This window comes from Xyrauchen texanus, chromosome 6, assembly GCF_025860055.1.
Source record: "Xyrauchen texanus isolate HMW12.3.18 chromosome 6, RBS_HiC_50CHRs, whole genome shotgun sequence".
NCBI classification, from domain to species: Eukaryota; Metazoa; Chordata; class Actinopteri; order Cypriniformes; family Catostomidae; genus Xyrauchen; species Xyrauchen texanus.
Window position 1 is genome coordinate 36,663,397 of NC_068281.1, and position 21,410 is coordinate 36,684,806.

General features: G+C 46.6%; 1 protein-coding gene across 1 annotated transcript in view; it reads right to left on the reverse strand.

Annotated features, from left to right (window-relative positions):
- LOC127645497 (uncharacterized) overlaps positions 1–21,410 on the reverse strand; it is a 52,022-nt gene that overhangs the window by 7,689 nt on the left and 22,923 nt on the right. The window contains exon 20 of the mRNA XM_052129137.1: positions 15,481–15,659. Coding sequence (XP_051985097.1) covers positions 15,481–15,659 — 179 coding nt within the window. The remainder of the gene's footprint in view (positions 1–15,480; positions 15,660–21,410) is intronic.

Consider the following 21,410-nt stretch of genomic DNA (forward strand, 5'->3'; position numbering starts at 1 on the left):
ACTGGTGTAAAGGAGAGGTTTGTCAAATTTGACAATGTTAAGGAGTGGCAAGCGGGCTGATGACATTGCTGCTCTCATTATCTGATTCCTGGAGGAACACAAATGCCTGGATAAAGTTGTGGTACAGTGCTTTGATGGCGCTACCATCATGGCATCTGGACTAAATGGGGTGCAGGCTAAAGTTAAGGTGAGGGCTCCTATGGCTTTATTTATACAGTGCTATCCACATCGACTTAATTTAGTACTGACTCAAGGAGCATCGAAGCTTAAAGAATGTAGGATCTTTTTTGCACATTTCAGTGGCCTAGCTGCGTTTTTTTCCAGATCCCCTACACATACGCAGCTGCTTGATGATATCTGCCAGCATCGTGTGGAACTAACAAGGTTGCAATATAGTTCTAGATTGGTCAGCACAGTCTTTGAGAAGAGAGTTGCCCTAAAGGAGCTATTTCAGCACATATTAGAACACCATGATGAGTACAACTAGGATTCTGTGCGCTGTGCTAACAGATACAGTGCACATATCTGGATGATTTTGAAATTTGTTTTTTGCTTTCCACATTTCATGTGATTTTGAGTATTCGGATGAGCTTTTTGGAAAACTGCAGAACAAAACACTTTATGTGCAATTCTGTCTGGCAAGAATGGACAAGTTTTGTGACAATATTGAGAGAGAGCGAGAGAGAGAGAGAGAGAAAGAGAGGGCAATTTGGTGAGATTTATGAATCTACTGTGCGTGAAACAGGTGCGCCAAGCACACGGAGAGGCCAAGCACAGGGGGACATTTGCGTAAGGTACCAGAAACTCCACATTTTGGACAACATCATTGCCCAGATAAAGAACCAGTTTAAAGACCAGGAGAAAGTCATGTTTCTCTTCCGCCTCAACCCTCAGCAGTTTCAGACATACCAGAATCAATTCCCGGATGTGGCCTTCTCCATCTTAACATAGAGCCACGGAACTCTCTTCGACCCGCCCCGGCTTAAAACAGAACTGACTGTAATGTATGCCATGACTGATTTTGAAGGAAAAAGCCCTTGTGACCTCCTCGCTTTCAGCAGAAAGATCTATGCGGGAGCATGCATCAACTTTACGCATTGGCATGTTTGCCGGTGACCATCCCAATATTTACTTCAACTGTGAGCGGACATTTTCAGCTCTAAAATGCATTAAAACTTATTCAAGAAATAAGACTGGGCAGGCTCGACTGTCAGCACTGGCCTCCATGGCAATCGAGGAGGACCTTTTATTGGAACTGAAATGCACCGATGTACTGTACAACCGTCTCAATGAACTTGGTTGAAGAAAGAAAGGAGGATGGACTTTGTCTTCAAATGATGAGCAGCTTTGGTAAGTTTTATGGATTTTTATGTATCTTTACTAGCCGGGCTGTAAAGTCGTAGTGTTGTAGGTGCGCTGTCCATAGTACTGAAACACAGTGGAGGAGATTGATAGACAGACAGATTTCATCCTGGCTATGGGCCTGTTACTAGGTATTTATTATTATTATTATTATTGCTTGCATTAGATCATCGCTGCTGGTGTGAATGATGTTCAGATTCAGTGGCCTGTATGTGCGTGTGAGTGTGGCATGTGCATTTAGGCCAGCTGCTTGGCTGGAATCTGGGAAGCTTGTTGAATCCTGATTGTGTTATTTGTGTTTTATGGCATTTTTGCTTGCTTGGTGGTTGTATGAGTAAATGTGACTGGTTGTTGTGAATTTGTTCTTATTTCTTCGGAAATTACATTGATATAGGCTATGTGATGGCTATTTGTGATGCAGCATCCTGTCATACTGTGTAGTAGTGGTACATCCTTGATGGTTTGATGGTATCCTCCCACAATTAAAATTAATATAGCGGTTATGGGGTGGTTACATCGAATGACACTAGTGGCTATTGAATAGCCTATAGCTCTAGTGTCATGGTGAGATTATTCGAAGGCGGTTTAATTGCGGGAGAATAGCACTGAAGGCTTAGGTGTAAACTACACGGCCCACCACTGACGTACAGGTAATATAATTGAAATTAATTAAAAGAATAATTTGTTGGATTTTATTTTACAGCACATGTACTTCAGTATACTTAGTGTACTTACCCAAGGAAGTACTGAGTAATGTTAGGTCACGACATGTACTTAATATGGGTTAAGGTTAGGGTTAGGTTTAGAGTTAGTACCAAGTAATAACTGTTGTTGTTGTAATTATATAGTATGTAAATATAGAACAATACTGTAAAAAAAAAAAAAATTCCTACCGAATAATTAAGTGTACAGTAATTTCAGGAATACGTTTCCTAACAGACTTAAGCACACTTTTAAAAAATTGCTTAAGAGCATTACGTTTTATACTCTATTAGTATGCTTTAAAGAATTATAATTAATTGGATTTATTGATCCATGAGGGGATATATTCAAGTGACACAAGTGTGCTGGCATATTCAAATGAAATCAAAACCAATGAAACTTTTGAAAGGCGTTCTCTTGAAATAAATTGAGCTGAACTTCTGTTTATATCACATTGTGACAAATTGATTTCTGCTTATTGAGATATACAACTGTTACTCCAAGGATTGGGAATTCTGAAATAGTGCAGTTAGTTCAATGGTTTGATATTAAACTCAATAGAACAAATGATGCTGCAGAAAAATTAAATAATCAGATATATTGTTAAACAGAAATATATCAAACACAAGTCACAAATAAAGTCATTCAAAAACAAGTCCACACAATTAGCTATCTGCTAAACAAACAAAAACCCTCAGTTTTCCCAACAACTTTCCCAAAGGAAAAAAAAAATTATCCAGAATGCATACCTGGTCATCAGAATGGCTTGTTGGCCAACAATAAAAAAAAAATAAAAAAAAATAAAAAAAACCACAGTCTCACCAAAAACATCTTCTCTTGGAAACAGTCCTTTTCATGTAATCCACTAAATGAATCCAAAATAAATCCAAGAAAGGAAGGTTTGTTTGATTGGCAGCAGGCCCCACACAAACTTGTAATACTCCAGTCTCATTAGATTTTTTGCAATCCCTCAAATGGCTGCCCCATTTTCCTTCAAAAGCCACATAGGCATTTCAAAATAAGAGTCCCTGTTAACTTAAAAAAAAAAAAAAACAGGTTTCCTCTAGCTTGGATAAAAACAATTACCAGAAGTTTTGGACAGAGGATGTGCCTGGACCCAGACAAGATCTCCCACTTAAAATTGTACATTGAAATGTACAGTATGTGTAACATTCTTTGACATGTTTCCACACATCTCTGCATACACCTGGCCACCACCCAATCTCCAAGATCTTTAAGAGTGTCTTCATCCTTCCCAGATGGGCTCCTTAGGGGTTGTGGAAGTAATCAATGAAAGTTAATGTAAGGGACACAACAAGTTGGTACTTTGCACCAACAGCATATGGAACCACTCGTTACAAGACACACTGCTGGATCTCCCACCAAATGTGGTTACCTTTGTCATCCCTAGTCCCAGTTTATTCCATAATTTTCATTGTCATCTTTGCTTTGGGCTACAGATATTTCAGCCAGAGTAGTAGGCAGATCAAAGTTCCATGTTGTGGACTTCTTTACAAAACTCACAGCTAAGATGGCTTTGTTCTGGACAGATCTTGATAGGGCATCTGGTACCACCTTCATCAGGCTGCTGCGTTGCGAGCTCTGACTCAATGTTACAGTTTTTTGTTTGTTTTGTCTACAATTATTTTTTTTTTGTCTTGGATGTTGTCTGCCTTAATGTCTACGATAGACAAACACTTTTGGACATTTGTTCTGCAATAGCACACTGAAAACCAGACTCAGATTCCAGACTCAGTCATCGTACCCATGGGGTACTCAGTGCACGGAGCAGATAGAGCGAAAGAGCTCTCAGATAAAAGCAGAGGAGGTGGTGTATGTTTTATAATCAACAAATCCTAGTATGATCAGAGGAACGTACATTCTATCAAGTCTTTCTGCTCCCCTGATGTGGAATTTCTCATGCTTCTGTGTTGACCATTCTGGCTACCGAGGGAATTCACAGCGGTCATTATCACAGTGTGTACATCTGTGCTTTACAACATCCACCATTGTGCCTGTACTAAAGCGATCCAAAATCACTTGCTTAAATGACTGGCATCCTGTTGCTCTGACCACCATCATCAGCAAATGCTTTGAGAGACTAATCAGAGATTACATCTGCTCTGTGCTGCCTACCTCACTGGACCCACTGCAGTGTGCTTACCGCAACAACCGTTCCACTGATGATGCAATTGCATCTACACTACACACTGCTCTTTCCCACCTAGAAAAATGTAACGCATAGGTGAGAATGCTGTTTGTAGACTACAGCTCAGCATTCAACACCATAGTGCCCTCCAAGCTTGATGAGAAACTCTGGGCTTAAACAACTTGTTGTGCTGCTGGATCCTGGACTTCCTGTCATTCAGATGCCAGATGGTTAGAATGGGCAGCAACATCTCATCACTGACCCTCAACACTGGAGCCCCGCAGGGCTGTGTTATCAGCCCACTCATGTATTCCCTGTACACACATGACTGTGTGGCAACACATAGCTCCAATGTCATCATTAAGTTTGCTGATGATACGACGGTGGTAGGTTTGATCACTGACAATGATAAAACAGCCTACAGGGAGGAGGTGCAAACTTCAGGAGAAAAGACAGAAAACACAGCCCCATTACCATCAATGGAGCACCAGTGGAGAGTCAACAGCTTCAAGTTCCTCTGTATCCACATCACTGAGGAACTCACATGGTCCATCCACACTGAGGCCATTGTGAAGAAGGCTCACCAGCACCTCTTCTTCCTGAGACAGCTGAGGAACTTTGGAATGAACCACCACATCCTCACACGGTTCAACACCAGCACTGTAGAGAGCATCTTAACTTGCTGCATCACTGCCTGGTATGGCAACAGCGCTGCCCTCAATCGCAAAGCCCTGCAAATGGTGGTGCGAACTGCCAGACACATCATCAGAGGTGATCTGCCCTCCCTCCAGGACATCTATACCAGGCAGTTTGTGAAGAAAGCTCAGAGGATCATCAGAGACTCCAGCCACCCGAGCCACGAGCTGCTCTCACTGCTTCCATCAGGCAGGCAGAATCAAAGCATCAGGACCCACACCAGCTGACTCCATGACAGCTTCTTCCCCCAAGCAATCAGACTTTTGAACACTTGATTTCTCACGATCAAAATAAATCGCACCGCACTTTATGAATCTTACACTGGACTGTCATAAATTATATTCTCTCTTAACAACACACTGGAAACTGACCATCAACCAACAGCCTGAATGTCAATACAGCACAATACAACCTACTGTATATTTTACATATACTATTTTTATTGTATATATACTATTCTATTTTTATTGTGTATGTGTGTCCTATATTGTGTGTAATGTATACTGTACATTGTATATTATTATTTGTATATCGTATAATTACGTGTATATTAAATACAGTGCATCCAGATGCACTGTATGCAAATTGTTTTTTGTAAATCTGATGTTTATTGTAAAACATTTTATGTATCATCACTGTCATGACTGCTAAGTTGCTCGGAACTGCACCTAAGACTTTCACCCACTGTTGCAGCCATATGTATTTGGTTGAGTGACAATAAAGTGATTTGAGAATTGTGAAATAATGCAATCAGTTCAATGGTTTGAAATTAAACTCAAATTCAACAAGAGGCAGCAGTAAAATGAAAGAATCAGATATATTGTAAAACATCTCGGTTACCCACGTAACCTCGGTTCTCTCTAGATGAGGGAACGAGTATTGCGTAAGCTAGCTTACGCTACGGGAAAGATTAATCTTTTCTGAGATATTGAAGCCAAAAAATTATCCTTAATTTTGTATCATTTGTCCCTCATCTAGAGAGAACCGAGGTTACGTAGGTAACGGAGACGTTCTCTTACGAGAGGTTCTCTCGTATTGCGTAAGCTAGCTTACGCTACGGGAACCCTTTGTCAACGCCGTGCGCGCCAAGCATCCACTGCATGAGCCCCAGGGGGGTGGGGGGACCCGGAGGAGCCCTTGTGAGTGGGGAAATAATATTTGGCCGGCAAGAGTGCGGGTCAGTGTGTGTGTGATACATAAGCACATAGTAGGAAGGGAAAAACAGAGCGGCGGTGCCGGTCTGTGTGGAATGTGTCCCATTAGTGCAGCTCACCAGGGGAGCTGTAGCGTATTAAACCGCTAGTAGTTTTGCCTGCAGAGCGGACACTTCCAGATTGTAAAATCTGACAAAGGTGGAAAGGAGATTCCAGATGTGTGTCGCGTTCGCTATCGGATGCTGGCAGAGCCGATAGGGAAATAATCTGTGCTCTGAAAGGAGTACCGATCACCTTGGGGACATAGCCATGTCTAGGCTTTAAAATGACCTTGGAGTCACTTGGTCCAAACTCCATACACGCAGCGCTGACAGACAGCACGTGAAGGTCTCCCACACGTTTAACTGATGACAGGGCAGTCAGAAAAATGGTTTTGAGTGAAAGGTATTTCAAATCCACGGATTCAAGTGGTTCGAAAGGGGGGGCTTTCATAGCTTCGAGAACTACAGAAAGATCCCAGATAGGAACCGATGTGGGGCGCGGGGGGTTCATCCTTCTAGCTCCCCTGAGGAAACGGATGACCAGCTCGTTTTTTCCCCGTGACTGGCCATGCAGGGGTTCGGTGAACGCCGCGACAGCCGCCACGTACACTGAGCGTGGATGGGGATCTGCCCTTATCCAACAGCTCTTGTAAAAACACGAGCAGTGACGACACCCCACATGTCCGTGGGTCCAGGTCTCTGTCGGTGCACCATTTTGAAAACACCGACCATTTGGACGCATAGAGTCTTCTCGTGGAAGGGGCTCTAGCGTGTATGATAGTGTTCATTACTCCTTCTGGCAAAGCGACGGGTAGTCATTGATCACCCACGCATGCAGCGCCCAGCGCTCTGGGTGGGGATGCCAGATTGTGCCGCGAGCTTGAGAGAGGAGATCTGCTCTCACTGGGATGGGCCACGGGGCTGTCAGTGACAGCTGCGTAAGCTCCGGGAACCATGTCTGATTCTCCCAGCGCGGGGCTATGAGGAGCACCGAGTGACGCTGCTTCCCTGATCCTCTGCATTACCTGTGGCAATAGCGAGACGGGAGGGAAGGCGTAAAGCGGGCGGTTGGGCCAGTCCTGGGCCAGCGCGTCCTCGCTTTTCGAGAAAAATACTGGGCAGTGAGAGTTCTCTTCTGACGCGAAGAGGTCTATCTCTGCTCTGCCGAATATTTGCCATAATTTCTGGACTGTTTGAGCGTGCAGGGACCATTTCCCTGGGGGAACATTGTCTCTGGACAGTCTGTCTGGGCCGTCGTTCAGGTGGCCTGGCACATGCGTCGCCCTCAGCGAGCGCAGGTGGCCCTGGGACCAACTTAGTATGCGTTTTGTCAGATGGAAGAGGTTCCTGGATCTGACAATGCCCTGACGGTTTAGATAGGATACCACAGATCTGTTGTCCGAACGGACCAGGACGTGGTGACCCTGAATGACTGTGAGGAAGCGCACGAGCGCATACTCGACCGCTATCATTTCCAGACAATTTATGTGAAGGAGCTTTTCCTGAACTGACCATAGGCCGAAAACCGGTGAGCCCTCGCAGACCGCGCCCCAACCCGTGTTGGACGCGTCTGTCGAGATGACTTTTCGGCGAGATACAGCTCCCATCATCACTCCCCGCTGATACCATTCGGCCACCGTCCAAGGCTGCAGAGCTGATATACAGGTCTAAGTCACTCTGATCGGCTGGCGGCCTGTGGCCCACGCACGGCGAGACGCGCGGGTGTTTAGCCAATGCTGAAGCGGGCGCATGCACAGTAAACCCAGCTGAAGTACTGCTGCGGCTGAGGCCATGTAACCTAACACTCTCTGAAATTTTTTCGCACGCGCCGTGTAGATAAGCGAGCCGTCATTGCCACAGAGTCTAGTTCTATTCCAAGGAAGGAAATTGCCTGACTGGGCTGTAGTGAGCTCTTGGTCCAATTGACTGCAAGACCCAGACTGTTCAGATGACTGAGGAGAACTGTCCTGTGAGAAAGAAGCTCCGTATGTGACTGTGCCAAAATCAGCCAATCGTCCAAATAGTTCAGAATTCGCAAGTCCTGACTCCGCAGGGGTGCGAGCGCAGCATCCATGCACTTCTTGAAAGTACGGGGTGCTAAGGACAGGCCGAACGGAAGGACGGTGTATTGATAAACCTGACCATCGAAGGCGAATCTCAAGAATGGCCTGTGACGGGATTTATCTGAATCTGAAAATAGGCATCTTTCAGATCGAGAGAAATAAACCAGTCCCCCTGGTGCACATGCGCGAGGAGTTTCCTGATTGTAAGCATTTTGAACGGTCTTTTTGCAAGTACCTTGTTCAAAACCCTGAGATCTAATATTGGTCTGAGGCCGCCGTCTTTCTTGGGGACAAGAAAATAATGGCTGTAAAACCCCGACTCGCTCAGTGAAGGCGGCACACTCTCTATGGCCCTTTTGCACAGAAGGTTTGCTATTTCTGAACGAAGCATGCAGGCTGCTTCCGTGTTCACAGTAGTTTCGAGCCGCGCCCTGAAGCGGGAGGGCGGCGATCGAACTGTAGCAAATAGCCCTGTTTTATTGTGCTTAACACCCATTTGCATATCCCTGGGATAGCTTCCCACGCTTTGAAGCGTAACGCTAGAGGGTGAATGGCCGAGTCGCCCTGATTGCCGTACACAGCGGGCTGAACAGAATGTGTGAGCGCGCTTATTGTGCTTATGCATGACTGCTCGCAGACAGCAGGGACATGCTGTTCTGTGAGTGACTTCCCGATTGAGATGAATGGGGAAAGAGTCACATCTGTTAAGTGATGCGCGAGCATAGTCACGGGCACAGGACTTACACATAGAGAGGTGTTTGCTGGCCGTGTGACAGAGCGGGTAGAAAGGGGACACGCGCACGGGCTCGTGGGCGCGTTTATTGACTCTAACACTCGAGCGGGCTGTGCCCGCTTTATGTGAGTGTGCTCTGATAGGAACACGGGAAGTGTAATGCTTGTGTGTAGGGGTGAACACTGGATTGTGGGCACATTTTCTACACATAAGACATGTTTGCTCTCTGATAGGGACACGGGAAGTGTAATGCTTGTGTGTAGGGGTGAACACTGGATTGTGGGCACATTTTCTACACATAAGACATGTTTGCTCTTTACTAGATCTTTTTGTGTCGCCGTGAAAATGGCGTTTGAGTGCAGGCAAGCGGGTAGTAACACCGGCTTGTTGGCTGCTGAATTCACCACTGTAGTAACCTGAGAGAAGGGGACTGACAGGGGGCGAAGCTTTGACGGTGGTCCGGCCACGGCGGGACTGAGCCGTCGTTTTTTCAACAAAGCTAGGAGGACTTCGGTTGTTCAGGTTTCAGCGCAATCTTAGGCCGAGGCCCGCGGGGGGGCGGCGGTCTGCGGCGGCTGTCTGAGCGCGATCTGGGGCGGCCGCCCTGTCGACGCTGGGAAGTCTGGCTTTGTTGAGCTGGGCGCTGTGAAGATGCTCGTGCAGGAGGCTGGTTACGTGGGTGGCCTGCAGAGGAGCTAGCGAGGCAGGAAGAGATTCATGGCTTGGGTGGCTTTCTGGACTTCCGAAAAACGGTCAACAATGCCACTTACCGCGGAACCGAAGAGACCGGACGGAGAGAGCGGCGCGTTGAGGAACGTGGAGCGCTCAGCTTCTCCCATGTCGGCTAGCGTTAGCCACAGGTGTCTCTCGGTTACAGTCAGCGAGGCCATGCACTTCCCTAGGACTTGAGCTGCAGCTTTGGTGGCATGAAGGGCGAGGTCCGTCGCGCTCCTTAGATCTGTAACAGCCTCTGGGTGCCTGCCTTTCTCATCCCATTCCCGAGGAGGCGTATCAGTTCCCCTTCGACTCCGTCGCGGGTCCTGCTGGATTCCTGGGCCGATGAGGAGGCTTGTGACCACTCCTCGCTGTCCGAAGCCATGATGGAACAGCAGCACTTGTCCTCCGTCTCGCTCTCCGAGGTGGCAGCAGTGCCCAGTCCCAGGCAGAGAGCGCAGATGATGTGGCGGTCTCCGGCGCTGAGAGGGGTGCGGCATGAACCGCAGGTGCGAGGCATCTTTAAAAAGATGCTCGTGCTCTTTTGTGAAGTTCACTGAGGAACTAGTTTGCTTTAAAAGGATACGTCGCCGGATGGCGTAGCTCGCAGGATGGCTGAAGTTGGCGGCGGCCGGCATCTTCGAGCGCTGTCCAAGCTTGCTTGATGCCCCTCGAACGGCGACGCGGCTTCTTGCAGTTTCAGAGATGCGAAGAGCTTCGCTGAAGAGATGAAAATCAGGGTTCCAGCCTACGAACTGCGCTTATATGCACCCTAGCCATGGCCATTCTGGCGGGCTTTGGGACAGTGAGCGCTGGCGCTCTCATTGGAGCGAGTTCACGCAAGTTCGTCTATAGGCTGCAGCAAGTTGCCGCAGAGCAACCAATGAGCTCGCTAGCTAGCCCGCTCAAGGTCTGAAGTTGCTGCACTGCGTTGACAAATGATACAAAATTAAGGATAATTTTTTGGCTTCAATATCTCAGAAAAGATGAATCTTTCCAGTAGCGTAAGCTAGCTTAAGCAATACGAGAGAACCTCTCGTAAGAGAACAGAAATATTCAAACACAAGTCACAAAAAAGTTACTCTAATGAGTTCACACAATTAGTTCTCTGTTAAACAGTCCAAAAAACACTTCCAAAGTATGTCCCAACATGTTTCCCCAAGGAAAAAACTATTATCCAGAATGCTTACATGGTACTCAGTATGGCTTGTTGGCCAACAATAAGAAAAGGAAAAAACAAAATGTCTTCTCTTGCAAACAGTCCTTTTCATGTAATCCACAAAATGAATCCAAAAGTAAATCCAAGAGACTTGCTTGACCAGCACAGGCCAAACAAACAGTTAATCCTCCAGTCTCATCAGATTTTGCTACCCTTAAAATGGCTGCCCCATTGTGTAAGCTGTTGAATATAAATAAGAGGGACCATGTATTTGTAGCGTTTCCACCCGGTTTCATTGGGTGGTGAATGGGACCGCACACCTGTTAGTCATTTGTTTAATGTGCTCTAAGTTATAAAGCTGGTATGTTTCTTGTGTGTGGAGGGGTTTTTTGTGTACGGTACTGTTGAGCTCCAAACCTAGCGCTGCCGTGCCGGGACGTGGGTCATTTATTGTCATATTGCGTGCATGTAAGTAATTTGGGAGGGACAATTGGATGTCGGAGTGATTTTGGGTGCGGCCGTCCTTGATGTTTCTCTGAGCAAGGTACCTCATGTCCGGTAGCAGGTAAGGAGGCCAGCAGTCCGGATTTAAGGTATTTTAAATTTATTAATTAATGTTTTGACTGGTTGGAATTTAGTTTTGCCGGGGTGCAGGGTCTGGTTGGGAGTATTAACCAGTGGCCCCCGGCGCTTGTAATTTGTGTGTGTGTGTGATTCAGTGGGGGTATGAGGGCAGATTATTTTCCTAATTTCCATGCCTTCTCTACTGTAGCTAATTGACGACAGTTATGTATTTAGCCTGATTGGTATCCATGGTATGTACTTCTGTTTTGGTGTGTATTTATTATGAGGTATTTATGAATTTGTGTGTGTTGGATATGTACTGAATTGCTGTGTATTGGGTGTTTACATGAATCATGAATTTAATGCATGCGGGATAGAAGGGCTTTGAAGCCTTTGCTGAATATTAATTGGTATGTTGACGTGTTTGCAGTTTAAAAGCCTGTAAGTTTATGGTTGAACATCTAAACAATTTAAGGCTCTTAACATCTCATGCATGTATTATGATGGTTCTTAACCTGCTGCTCCCTACAGTGTTTTAGATTTAAGACCTTTTTGTATAAATAAAGATTGTTATATATAATTGAACCAAGCATGGGGCAGTGAAGCGTTTTTCTTGGTTGCTGATGCCCACACCAAATTAATGGTCCAGTACAGAACCTGTATATGAGTATTTATTCTGACTTTTGAGTTGTTACAATTGTCCTTCTAAAGCCACATGGGCGTTTCAAAATAACATACCCTGTAAAACAAACAAAAAAAAAGGTTTCCTTATAAAGTTGTCAACAAATGAACTTGTAAGTACTAAGTATATTCAATTAATTCCAACTCAAACTCAGATATGCCAACTTGATTACGTCACATGAGAGGCTGAATGAACTGATTCCCCTCATGCATTGGAAAGCGACAGGATGTAAAAACAATTACAGTGAAAAGGACTTAAATATTGATCTGTTTCTAACCCAAGGCAATCGTTACATGGACGAAAGTATTTGCATTCCCTGTGCAGTTTGAAATCTAACATTTTCCTTGTTCGAAAAAGCAAATTAATGCCCTTTTCCTCCCAGTTAGTGATAATGGCTCTCATTTTGTTGGATAGAGATTTTGAATTGCTTTTCACTGCAGTTTAGAGGAATTATAAGTCTCAAGATAACAGTAAGTCATTTATCTTTGGTTTAGTCAGGACCAATTAGATAAAAAGTCAGCTGTTATATTTATGAGTTACATTTATGAATTATAAGTAAGAATGGTTTCCATCTCTTAACAGATACTAATATTAACTATATTTCAGAGCTTATGCTATATTTTTTAAATATCCTCCCTAGCCCTGCCTGGTGTTGCCAAATGCAAGAGATCCAAATTTCTCAAGCAGCATTAAGATTGATCTTAGATCAGAAGTTGTGTTTAAACAACCAAGTGAATGTGGAGGAGTTGCAAGAGCGATGGCCAGCACTGTTACAAGAAGAGGTACAAAGCAGAGTCATACCATAACCGGTGCTGGTAATAACTGGAATATTTGAGTGGTCAAACTTTTATGTTATCAGACTGTAAAATCCATTTTATGCTATGAATAGGCTTCAGAAAATTAAGGTCAGACTTGCAGCTATTTTGAAATGCTGCTTTATAAAATAACATTTGCAATAGAACTATTCATATTGTTAAGCTAGTGCTGTATAGTGTATAACTTTTTTAATATAATATTTCTATGTTTAATTGTTACTATCTCTCTTTCTCTCACAGATGAATGCAGAATCGTTGCACATGAAAATGTTTAGGATACTGTTGTAACCGCCGTTCCCTGATGGAGGGAACGAGACGTTGTGTCCAGTGAAGGGACACTAGGGAACTTCTTTGAAGGTCTCGGTTACCTCTGAACTTGAGAAAAGGCCAATGAGAAATTGGAAGACAGAATTTGCATGTCCCTACCCAGGACATACAGGTATAAAATGGAGGGAATCATATGTCTGTCCATTCAGGTTTTGCACTGAGGAGCTGAGAATAAGGTTCGGCCATAGCAGTGGCTCAGTTCAGCAATGTTGTGTCGAGTGAAGCAACACTAGGGGTCCCTATTCAATCACGCCATGCCATGAACCATGTACGTGCACTGCTGATGCAGGTGTGGGCAGGCAGTTGCGTCAGACTGCATGTACCCTTCTCCAAAGGCCCATAAAATCGTCATAAACTTTTTAGGTTCCCGGTACCCCGAACGGGGGAACAAAGCGATGTGCCAAGCATGGGAGCAGGTTGCCCAGCCACGTCTTTTCTCTCTCTATGTTTCAATGTAAAGCGGCTGGGACCATCTTAATTCTATCACATGCATCAGGGAATGCGTTCTTTTCCAACTCCTATTCTTTCAGGGGGAAAAGACCCAGCGGAGACCACCACCTGCCCAGGCTGGGGGAAGGTAAAGAGTGGCGAAATATGTCACATGGGTTTTCAGGCCACATGTGGGAATAGCATGGTGGGAGATCCTACCTGCTGCGAGGGAGGTGTTGCTGGTCCGCCCGTAGGGGATTAATTCACAAGGGCCCATCCTGTGGAGCACCTGTTCCAGTACAGAGTAATTTTTGTATCGGGGAATTCCTCGGCCGAATTCGCGGACCAGAGGGCTAGGGAGGAGGAACATCCAGGGAGCGCGAATCTAGTGGTCTCTCCTAGGACTCTCCGCCGTTGAGGATAGTGAGAGTGGAGGAGTGGAGGTAGCCGGTTTCGGGCAGTAAAAGGTGCCCTCTAAGGCTTCGTCAACTCGTCATGCACCTCCAGGAAGAAAGGAACAGGGTGGGGTGTGCCTGTGAGCGGCGCCCTGACCCGGGGAACCAATCATCTAGCCGTAAGGGGTGAGCGGGGGACGGAGGGTTTCCCCACGCTCACGGCGGCCCGGGCAAGCATATGCGGACATCTGCGTGTCAGGCTCAGACTGGACGAGGGAAAGAAAGCCACGACCGCAAAGTTGTCATGGTTATGTTCTCGCATAACGCTGCCTGTGATTGCAGCCCAGGCACACGAGGCAGCTCTTATGACCATCAGAAGCGGAGAGCAATCGACTGCATCCTGGAACTACACAGGAGCGTGCAACAATGACAGCTTTGCAGATCTTTGGCATTCCAGCTGTTAGTTTGTCCAGATAATCAGGTGACATTTCACCCCACACATCTTGTGGGACACTTTTCACACACCTTACAGTCTAGCTCAGGGTTAGGGAACATCAGGCCTCAGGGCCATATAAGGCCCCCAGACCATTTTACCCGGCCCGCAAGGCCATCTGAGAAATAATTTTTTGAAATGTTTTTTAGTACTTTTGTTGAATTATATTTAAATAAATTATTGTGACTGTACTTTTATTTTGTTGAGAATTGTTACGTTTAGTTGTAGGAGGACACACAGCTGGCTCTGAATCAGGCTAATCAGCCAGGAGGGGGATAAAGACTATCCGGAGGCACCAGTTCGACAGAGAGCGCACGCGGTCACGTTGCATATGTGTCTGTGTTTGTTTTATGATGAGTTTCTGATTATGTTTACTGTTCAGCCAGTTCCCGCCTCCTCCTTGCCTGTCCTTTACTTGTTACAGAAGTATTTTTCCTGATAAATATTTCATATAGTAGTATGCTACACTGCTGTCATTTGACAGTTGTATTTCTCATAAGTGGCATCCAGTTATCAATTTGGAAAACAAAACAAACAAAAACATTTTTTTTTAAACTTTGTGCAAAAATGCCATCCAATTTTGGCAGTCCAATCAAATAATGGCTAACCACTTACTGAATACTCCACAGTACACAGTATAGTATACCCAGGTCAAAAATCAACGGGATTTGCATGTGACTGGTGTCCAGTTGTCATCTTGGAAATATAAATGGTTATTTTGCATTGCAAAATTTAATTGTGTTTAAAAAGTTTTCCAAGTCAAATCAATTTATGAGTCAAAAAGTTCATTTGTACTGGAAGGTCAAGTCGGCTACATTGCATTCCTTGCAGTGTACCCTGTTGTACTGTACACTGCACATTTTGGCAAATGTCATAGGTCACCCAGGTATTTCATGCAAACAGAAAATACGCATATTGTGCACAGTATACATCCATATCCTGCAGAAATAGTAGGATTAATATGTTAGTGTGCTATTCTGTCTGTAATTGTCAGGTACTCACGGTTAACAGGACTGTCCATTATCTTTCTCTTCAGTCGATAGAGCTCTGCAGTGGGGCTCACAGAGTTTAAGGCCAGAAGAGGTTTCAGGACAAACTCCTCCAGGAGCACTTCAGTCACACCTGCTTTCTTCACCTTCAGCCAGGGGCCCATAGGAAGAGGCACTCTGAACATCACCTCACTAGAGCAACACACAGATTTGTGAAAAAAGTCACACTTTTGGAACCATATACATTTCTGCATTAATCACTTTTGAAGTACAAATGCAGGACACAATGCTAAGGATTTTTTCTACTGGCATGGTTGGGCCAGTGCTTCAGATTTTCACTGGCCCCAACAAAAAAAATGACAAATAGCTGTTTTTACAATCATGGCTTTAAGAAATATGTCCAAAGATAAATATTTCTAACATATCTTATGTTTTTAATACGATGTACCCCAGGGGCCTGGGTAGCTCAGAGAGTAAAGAAGCTGACGACCACCCCTGGAGTAGCGAGTTCGAATCCAGGGTGTGCTGAGTGACTCCAGCCAGGTCTCCTAAGTGACCAAATTGGCCCAGTTGCTAGGGAGGGGAGAGTCACATGGGGTAACCTCCTTGTGGTCGCTATAATGTGTGGTTCTCTCTCTCAGTGAGGTGCGTGGTGAGTTGTGTGTGGATGCCGCGGAGAATAGCGTGAAGCCTCCACGCGTGCTATGTCTCTGCAGTAATGCGCTCAACAAGCCACGTGATAAGATGCACGGATTGATGGTCTCGTACGTGGAGGCAACTGAGATTCTTCCTCCACCACCCAGATTGAGGCAAGTCACTACGCCACCATGAGGACTTAAGAGTGCATTGGGAATTCCAAATTGGGGAGATAAAGGGGAGAAAAAAAATACAATGTCCCCCAAAACTGAATCACATTTATAATTTGCAAGATATGATTTATGCCTTATGTAATCCCATATATGCGCTTTGCAGATATCAATCCATAAATACATCATATTAACCTTAGCCGACCTGCCATTTATGTGCTTTTACGCCAAGAGTTCTGTGGAGGAGATGATGGGTTTTTGGTCAACCATTTAGTCATGCTGTCATGCAACATGTGCCCATGTGTAGTGTTTTCACAAGAAGGATCAAAGATTATTCACTGAGTTAAAGATTTGATTATTGGCTGAGAGAACAGACTTGCTACTAAATCGGTTGTGATGTGTAATATACAGTAGGTAGATATTAGGACTAATCTGTGAATTAACAATGTGTATATAACATGAAATCAGACAACCCAAACTGACTGATATACAAAGAACAAAAACACCTGTATGGTCCAGAAATGAGACACGTAACAGGTGTTTTATGAGGATGAAGGATGAAGTAGTTTCAAATATTAATATACACCCTGCAGCTGAACAGCTCTGATAATAATAGCCTAATAGCCGTAGTGATCTTGTTTCTTTTCATATCAAACGCCATTATCATGTCAAAATAATGTTTAAGTTTTGAAACATTGCCTAATTAAATGTATACTTATATTTTGGATATTGAGCAGCTCGTGATTTTCAGACATGTAAACTGGGGTTTAACAAAGTTTATAAAGTCTCATTCTGCGCTTCATCTCTAAAGGCGGATTAATGAGAGAATATGTGTTTGTTTTTTTACAGTGGGAATAAAACTAGCGCTCTGTCCCTTTACAAGAGCACATGCATGTTAAACAGACTACGCTGCATGGGGAGAGATGATGATTAAACATATAAATGGAGAGACATGGATTTTCAGTCCTATAGAAAGAAACTGTTGATTTCTTGTGTTCCAATGTGTGGATTACTAATTTTCACCAACATGTAAAAATGAAAGATTTTGAGATTTCGCACACTGTGAACACGGAATGTGTGGGGATACTTAAAATGTTGCACAAGATGTTAAATCCCACTACGAAATTCATTAAGTGGGGCTTTTTCCTGCTATTTTCTACACATTGGTAATAGTTGCATCTAATACACTTGGAAAAGAGCGAGGACAGTGCTAGGAAAGTGCACTCTGTGTCTGCACGATTTTGTGCGTGCACACGTCCAGTATATTATGCATTAGTGCATCTTTGCAAGATAAATATACTTGTGCTCGCTTCTCGGTTAGAAGACTTTGTTTGCTCTGTATAATTTTTGTACTCTTTCACTTGTTGTTTGCTTGCGCTGATGTTATAAATGCAGCACTGGCCTGATCGGACAAGTGACAGTTCTAGCAACTGGCCCGAATCTTTATCACACTAGCACCAGGCCATCGGGCAGCCCTTATTGTCGAGCCCTGAAATGATAGATAAAAGCAGTCTTCAAGTGATACTGCCTGGTTTAATATGAGTTCAGGTCATGGAGTCTATACAAATAAGCAGATGAGTTGCATCACGCTTGTTAAAAGAGTTGTATGAAGGAAAATCAGTATTCAGTATTGACATTTTGAAATAAAAGGCATTGATTTACAATGGAAACATACTGTAACTATTAGAATTCAAAACTTCCTCCCCAGTGCAAAAAGACCATTTAATGAAACATTTATAGAATAATAATGCCTAATCGGTGGCCAACAATGTGGCCTGCCAATTTGCCGTGCAGTACATTTACATTTACATTTATGCATTTGGCAGACGCTTTTATCCAAAGCGACTTACAGTGCACTTATTACAGGGACAATCTCCCCGGAGCAACCTGGAGTTAAGTGCCTGTAACCTCCGTTCCCTGATGGAGGGAATGAGACGTTGTGTCAGAGAAGCGACACTAGGGGTCTCTCTTGAGCACCGATATTCACCTCTGAACTTTGAAACAAGGCCAATGAGAGTTGGCAACCAGTATTTGCATGTCCCGCCCCCGGACATACGGGTATTTAAGCGGCGCAAATACGGGAGTTCATTCAGGATTTTTCTGAGGAGCCGGAAATGGTCCGGCCACAACAGTGGCTCGGCTCAGCGACATGGCAGGGGAGACACAACGTCTCGTTCCCTCCATCAGGGAACGGAGGTTACGTACGTAACCTAGACGTTCCCCTTCTGTCGCTCTCTCCACGCTGTGTCAGAGAAGCGACACTAGGGGTCCACTTATAAAAGCGCCACCCGCTGAGCCGTGTACGTGAACTGCTGATACAGGAGCGAGCAGGTATTCTTACGTGCAGGACGACCAACTGTATCAGGCTGCACGTACCCTTCCCCAATGCCCCATTCAAGCCATCACGATTCCTTATCGTTACCCTGGAGGGGGGAACAAGGTGCTGGCCGCCAACCTGGGAACGGACCAAGCCTGGCCGGGCCTCTTTTCTCTCTATGTTTCTCGCATAGAGCAACTTAGGCCGGGGCCCTTACACGCATTGAGGGAAGGGGGTCTTAGCCCTTATTCAGGGTGGAGAAGAACCTGCGGAGGCCACGCCTACCCGAGAGGGGAGGCAAGTTTAAGTGGCAAAACCATCAGAGGCCTTACTTAGGGCCTATGTGGAAAAGTCGGTGCGGTGGTGGATCCAGCCTATAGAGGGGGGAACATACAGCACGGCAACCGAGGCAGCCGTGGCTGCCTAAGGGAAGCACGGGAGTCCACTCGCCAGAGGGGACAGAACCGTGGCGTTACACACAGGGGGAGTCCGAAGGAGGCCTTACCTGTGGAGCACCTATACCAGTGCAGGGTAGCTTGCGGTACCCGCAGTGGCTTGGGTCGGCGAGTTCCTCCGCTGAACTGCGACCCAAGAGGGCTAGGGAGGAATCAACCAGTGTCCCAAACCTGAGATCTCCTTGGAATGAAGGCGCACTGTTTCCCCCTGGTTAGGGGGAAGGGCGCTAGATGCAAGCGATTCACCCGGTCAGATCGTGGGCGTGCCACCGAGTTCTACGGGCTCGGTACCTGAGAGAACACGGGACGATACCGACTCAACTCAGAGATTGTAGAATCTCACGAAAGTGTTAGGTGTTGCCCAGCCCGCTGCTCTACAAATGTCTGCTAGGGCAGTGCCCCTAGCCAGTGCCCATGAGGACGCAACACTCCTGGTGGAGTGGGCTCGGACCTGCAAAGGGGGGGGCACGGCCTGGGTGTGATAAGCCAGGGAAATGGCGTCGACAACCCAGTGGGCGAGTCTCTGCTTGGAGACAGCATTCCATTTCTGCTGTCCCCCAAAGCAGACGAAGAGCTGCTCAGAGCGTCTAGTGCTCTGTGTGCGGTCCAGGTAGATACGTAAGGCACGTACTGGACACAACAGTGAAAGGGCTGGATCTGCCTCCTCCCGGGGCAGCGCTTGCAGGTTCACTACCTGATCCCTGAAGGGTGTAGTAGGAACCTTGGGCACATAGCCCGGTCGCGGTCTTAGGATCACAAAAGTGTCCGCCGGACCGAACTCCAGGCAAGCGTCGCTAACAGAGAACGCATGCAGGTCCCCGACCCTCTTGATGGAAGCGAGCACGATCAGCAGGGCGGTCTTGAGAGAGAGGGCCCTGAGTCCAACTGAGTCAAGCGGCTCGAAGGGGGGTCTCTGGAGTCCCGTAAGGACGACCGAGAGATCCCAGGAGGGGAACAGGTTAGGCCGGGAGGGAGCTATCCTCCGGGCACCTTTTAGGAACCTGATGATTAAGTCGTGCTTACCAAGAGACTTTCCATCTACCGTGCTGTGGTGGGCCGCGATAGCGGCGACATACACCTTGAGGGTGGAGGGGGACATCCTCCTCTCCAGCCTCTCCTGAAGAAACACGAGCACTGACCTAACTGCGCACTTCTGCGGGTCTTAGGCTCGGGAAGAACACCAGTCCGCGAACAGACGCCACTTTAGGGCGTAAAGATGCCTGGTAGAGGGGGCTCTGGCTTGATTGATTACATCTACGACGGCAGATGGTAGACCGGCTAGATCTTCTGCATCCCGTCCAGGGGCCAGACGTGGAGGTTCCAGAGGTCTGGGTGCGGGTGCCAGAGCATGCCCCGTCTCTGAGAAAGAAGGTCCTTCCTCAGGGGAATTCGCCAGGGAGGGGCTGTCGTGAGGAGTGTGAGGTCTGAAAACCAAGTCAAGGTAGGCCAGTAGGGGGCTACCAGAATGACTTGACTTCGTCCTCCCTGACCTTGCATAGCACCTGTGCAAGAAGGCTCACTGGGGTAAATGCGTACTTGCGCAGCCCCGTGGGCCAGCTGTGTGCCAGCGCATCTGCCCCGAGGGGAGCCTCTGTCTGGGTATACCAGAGCGGGCAGTGGGAGGTTTCTTGGGAGGCAAACAGGTCTACCTGGGCCTTGCCGAACCGGTCCCAAATCAGCTGGACCGACTGGGGGTGGAGTCTCCACTCTCCGCCGGGCAAGCTCTGTCTTGACAGCGCGTCCGCCATCACATTGAGGTTGCCGGGGATGTGTGTGGTGCGCAGTGACTCCAGTCGCTGCTGACTCCATAGGAGGAGATGACGGGCGAGCTGTGACATGTGGAGGGAGCGTACTCCGCCTTGGCGGTTTATGTAGGCTATGACCGTGGTGCTGTCTGTCCTGACTAAGATGTGTTTGTGCCGAATTAACGGAAGAAACTTCTGCAGGGCCAGAAAAACAGCCAGCAGCTCTAGGCAGTTGATGTGCCAGTGCAGCGGGCCTAGGTTCTACCGGCCTGCGGCTGCGCGCCTGTTGCACACGGCGCCCCAACCCAATTTGTAGGCGTCGGTTGTGACCAGAACACGTCGGGACACCTGCTGCAAGGGTACTCCAGCCCTTAGAAAGCAAAGGTCTGTCCTGGGTTTGAAGGTCTGGCGGCAGGCAGAGGTAACTTTTACGTTGTGCGTGCCGCGGCGCCATGCTTGTCTCGGGACTCGAGTCCGGAGCCAGTGCTGAAGTGGTCTCATATGCATCAACCCCAGCAGTGCGGCCACTGCGGAGGATGCCATATGCCCCAGGAGCTGTTGGAAACGTTTTAGCGGGACCACAGCGCCTGGCTTGAAGGAAGCGAGGCATTTCAGCACTG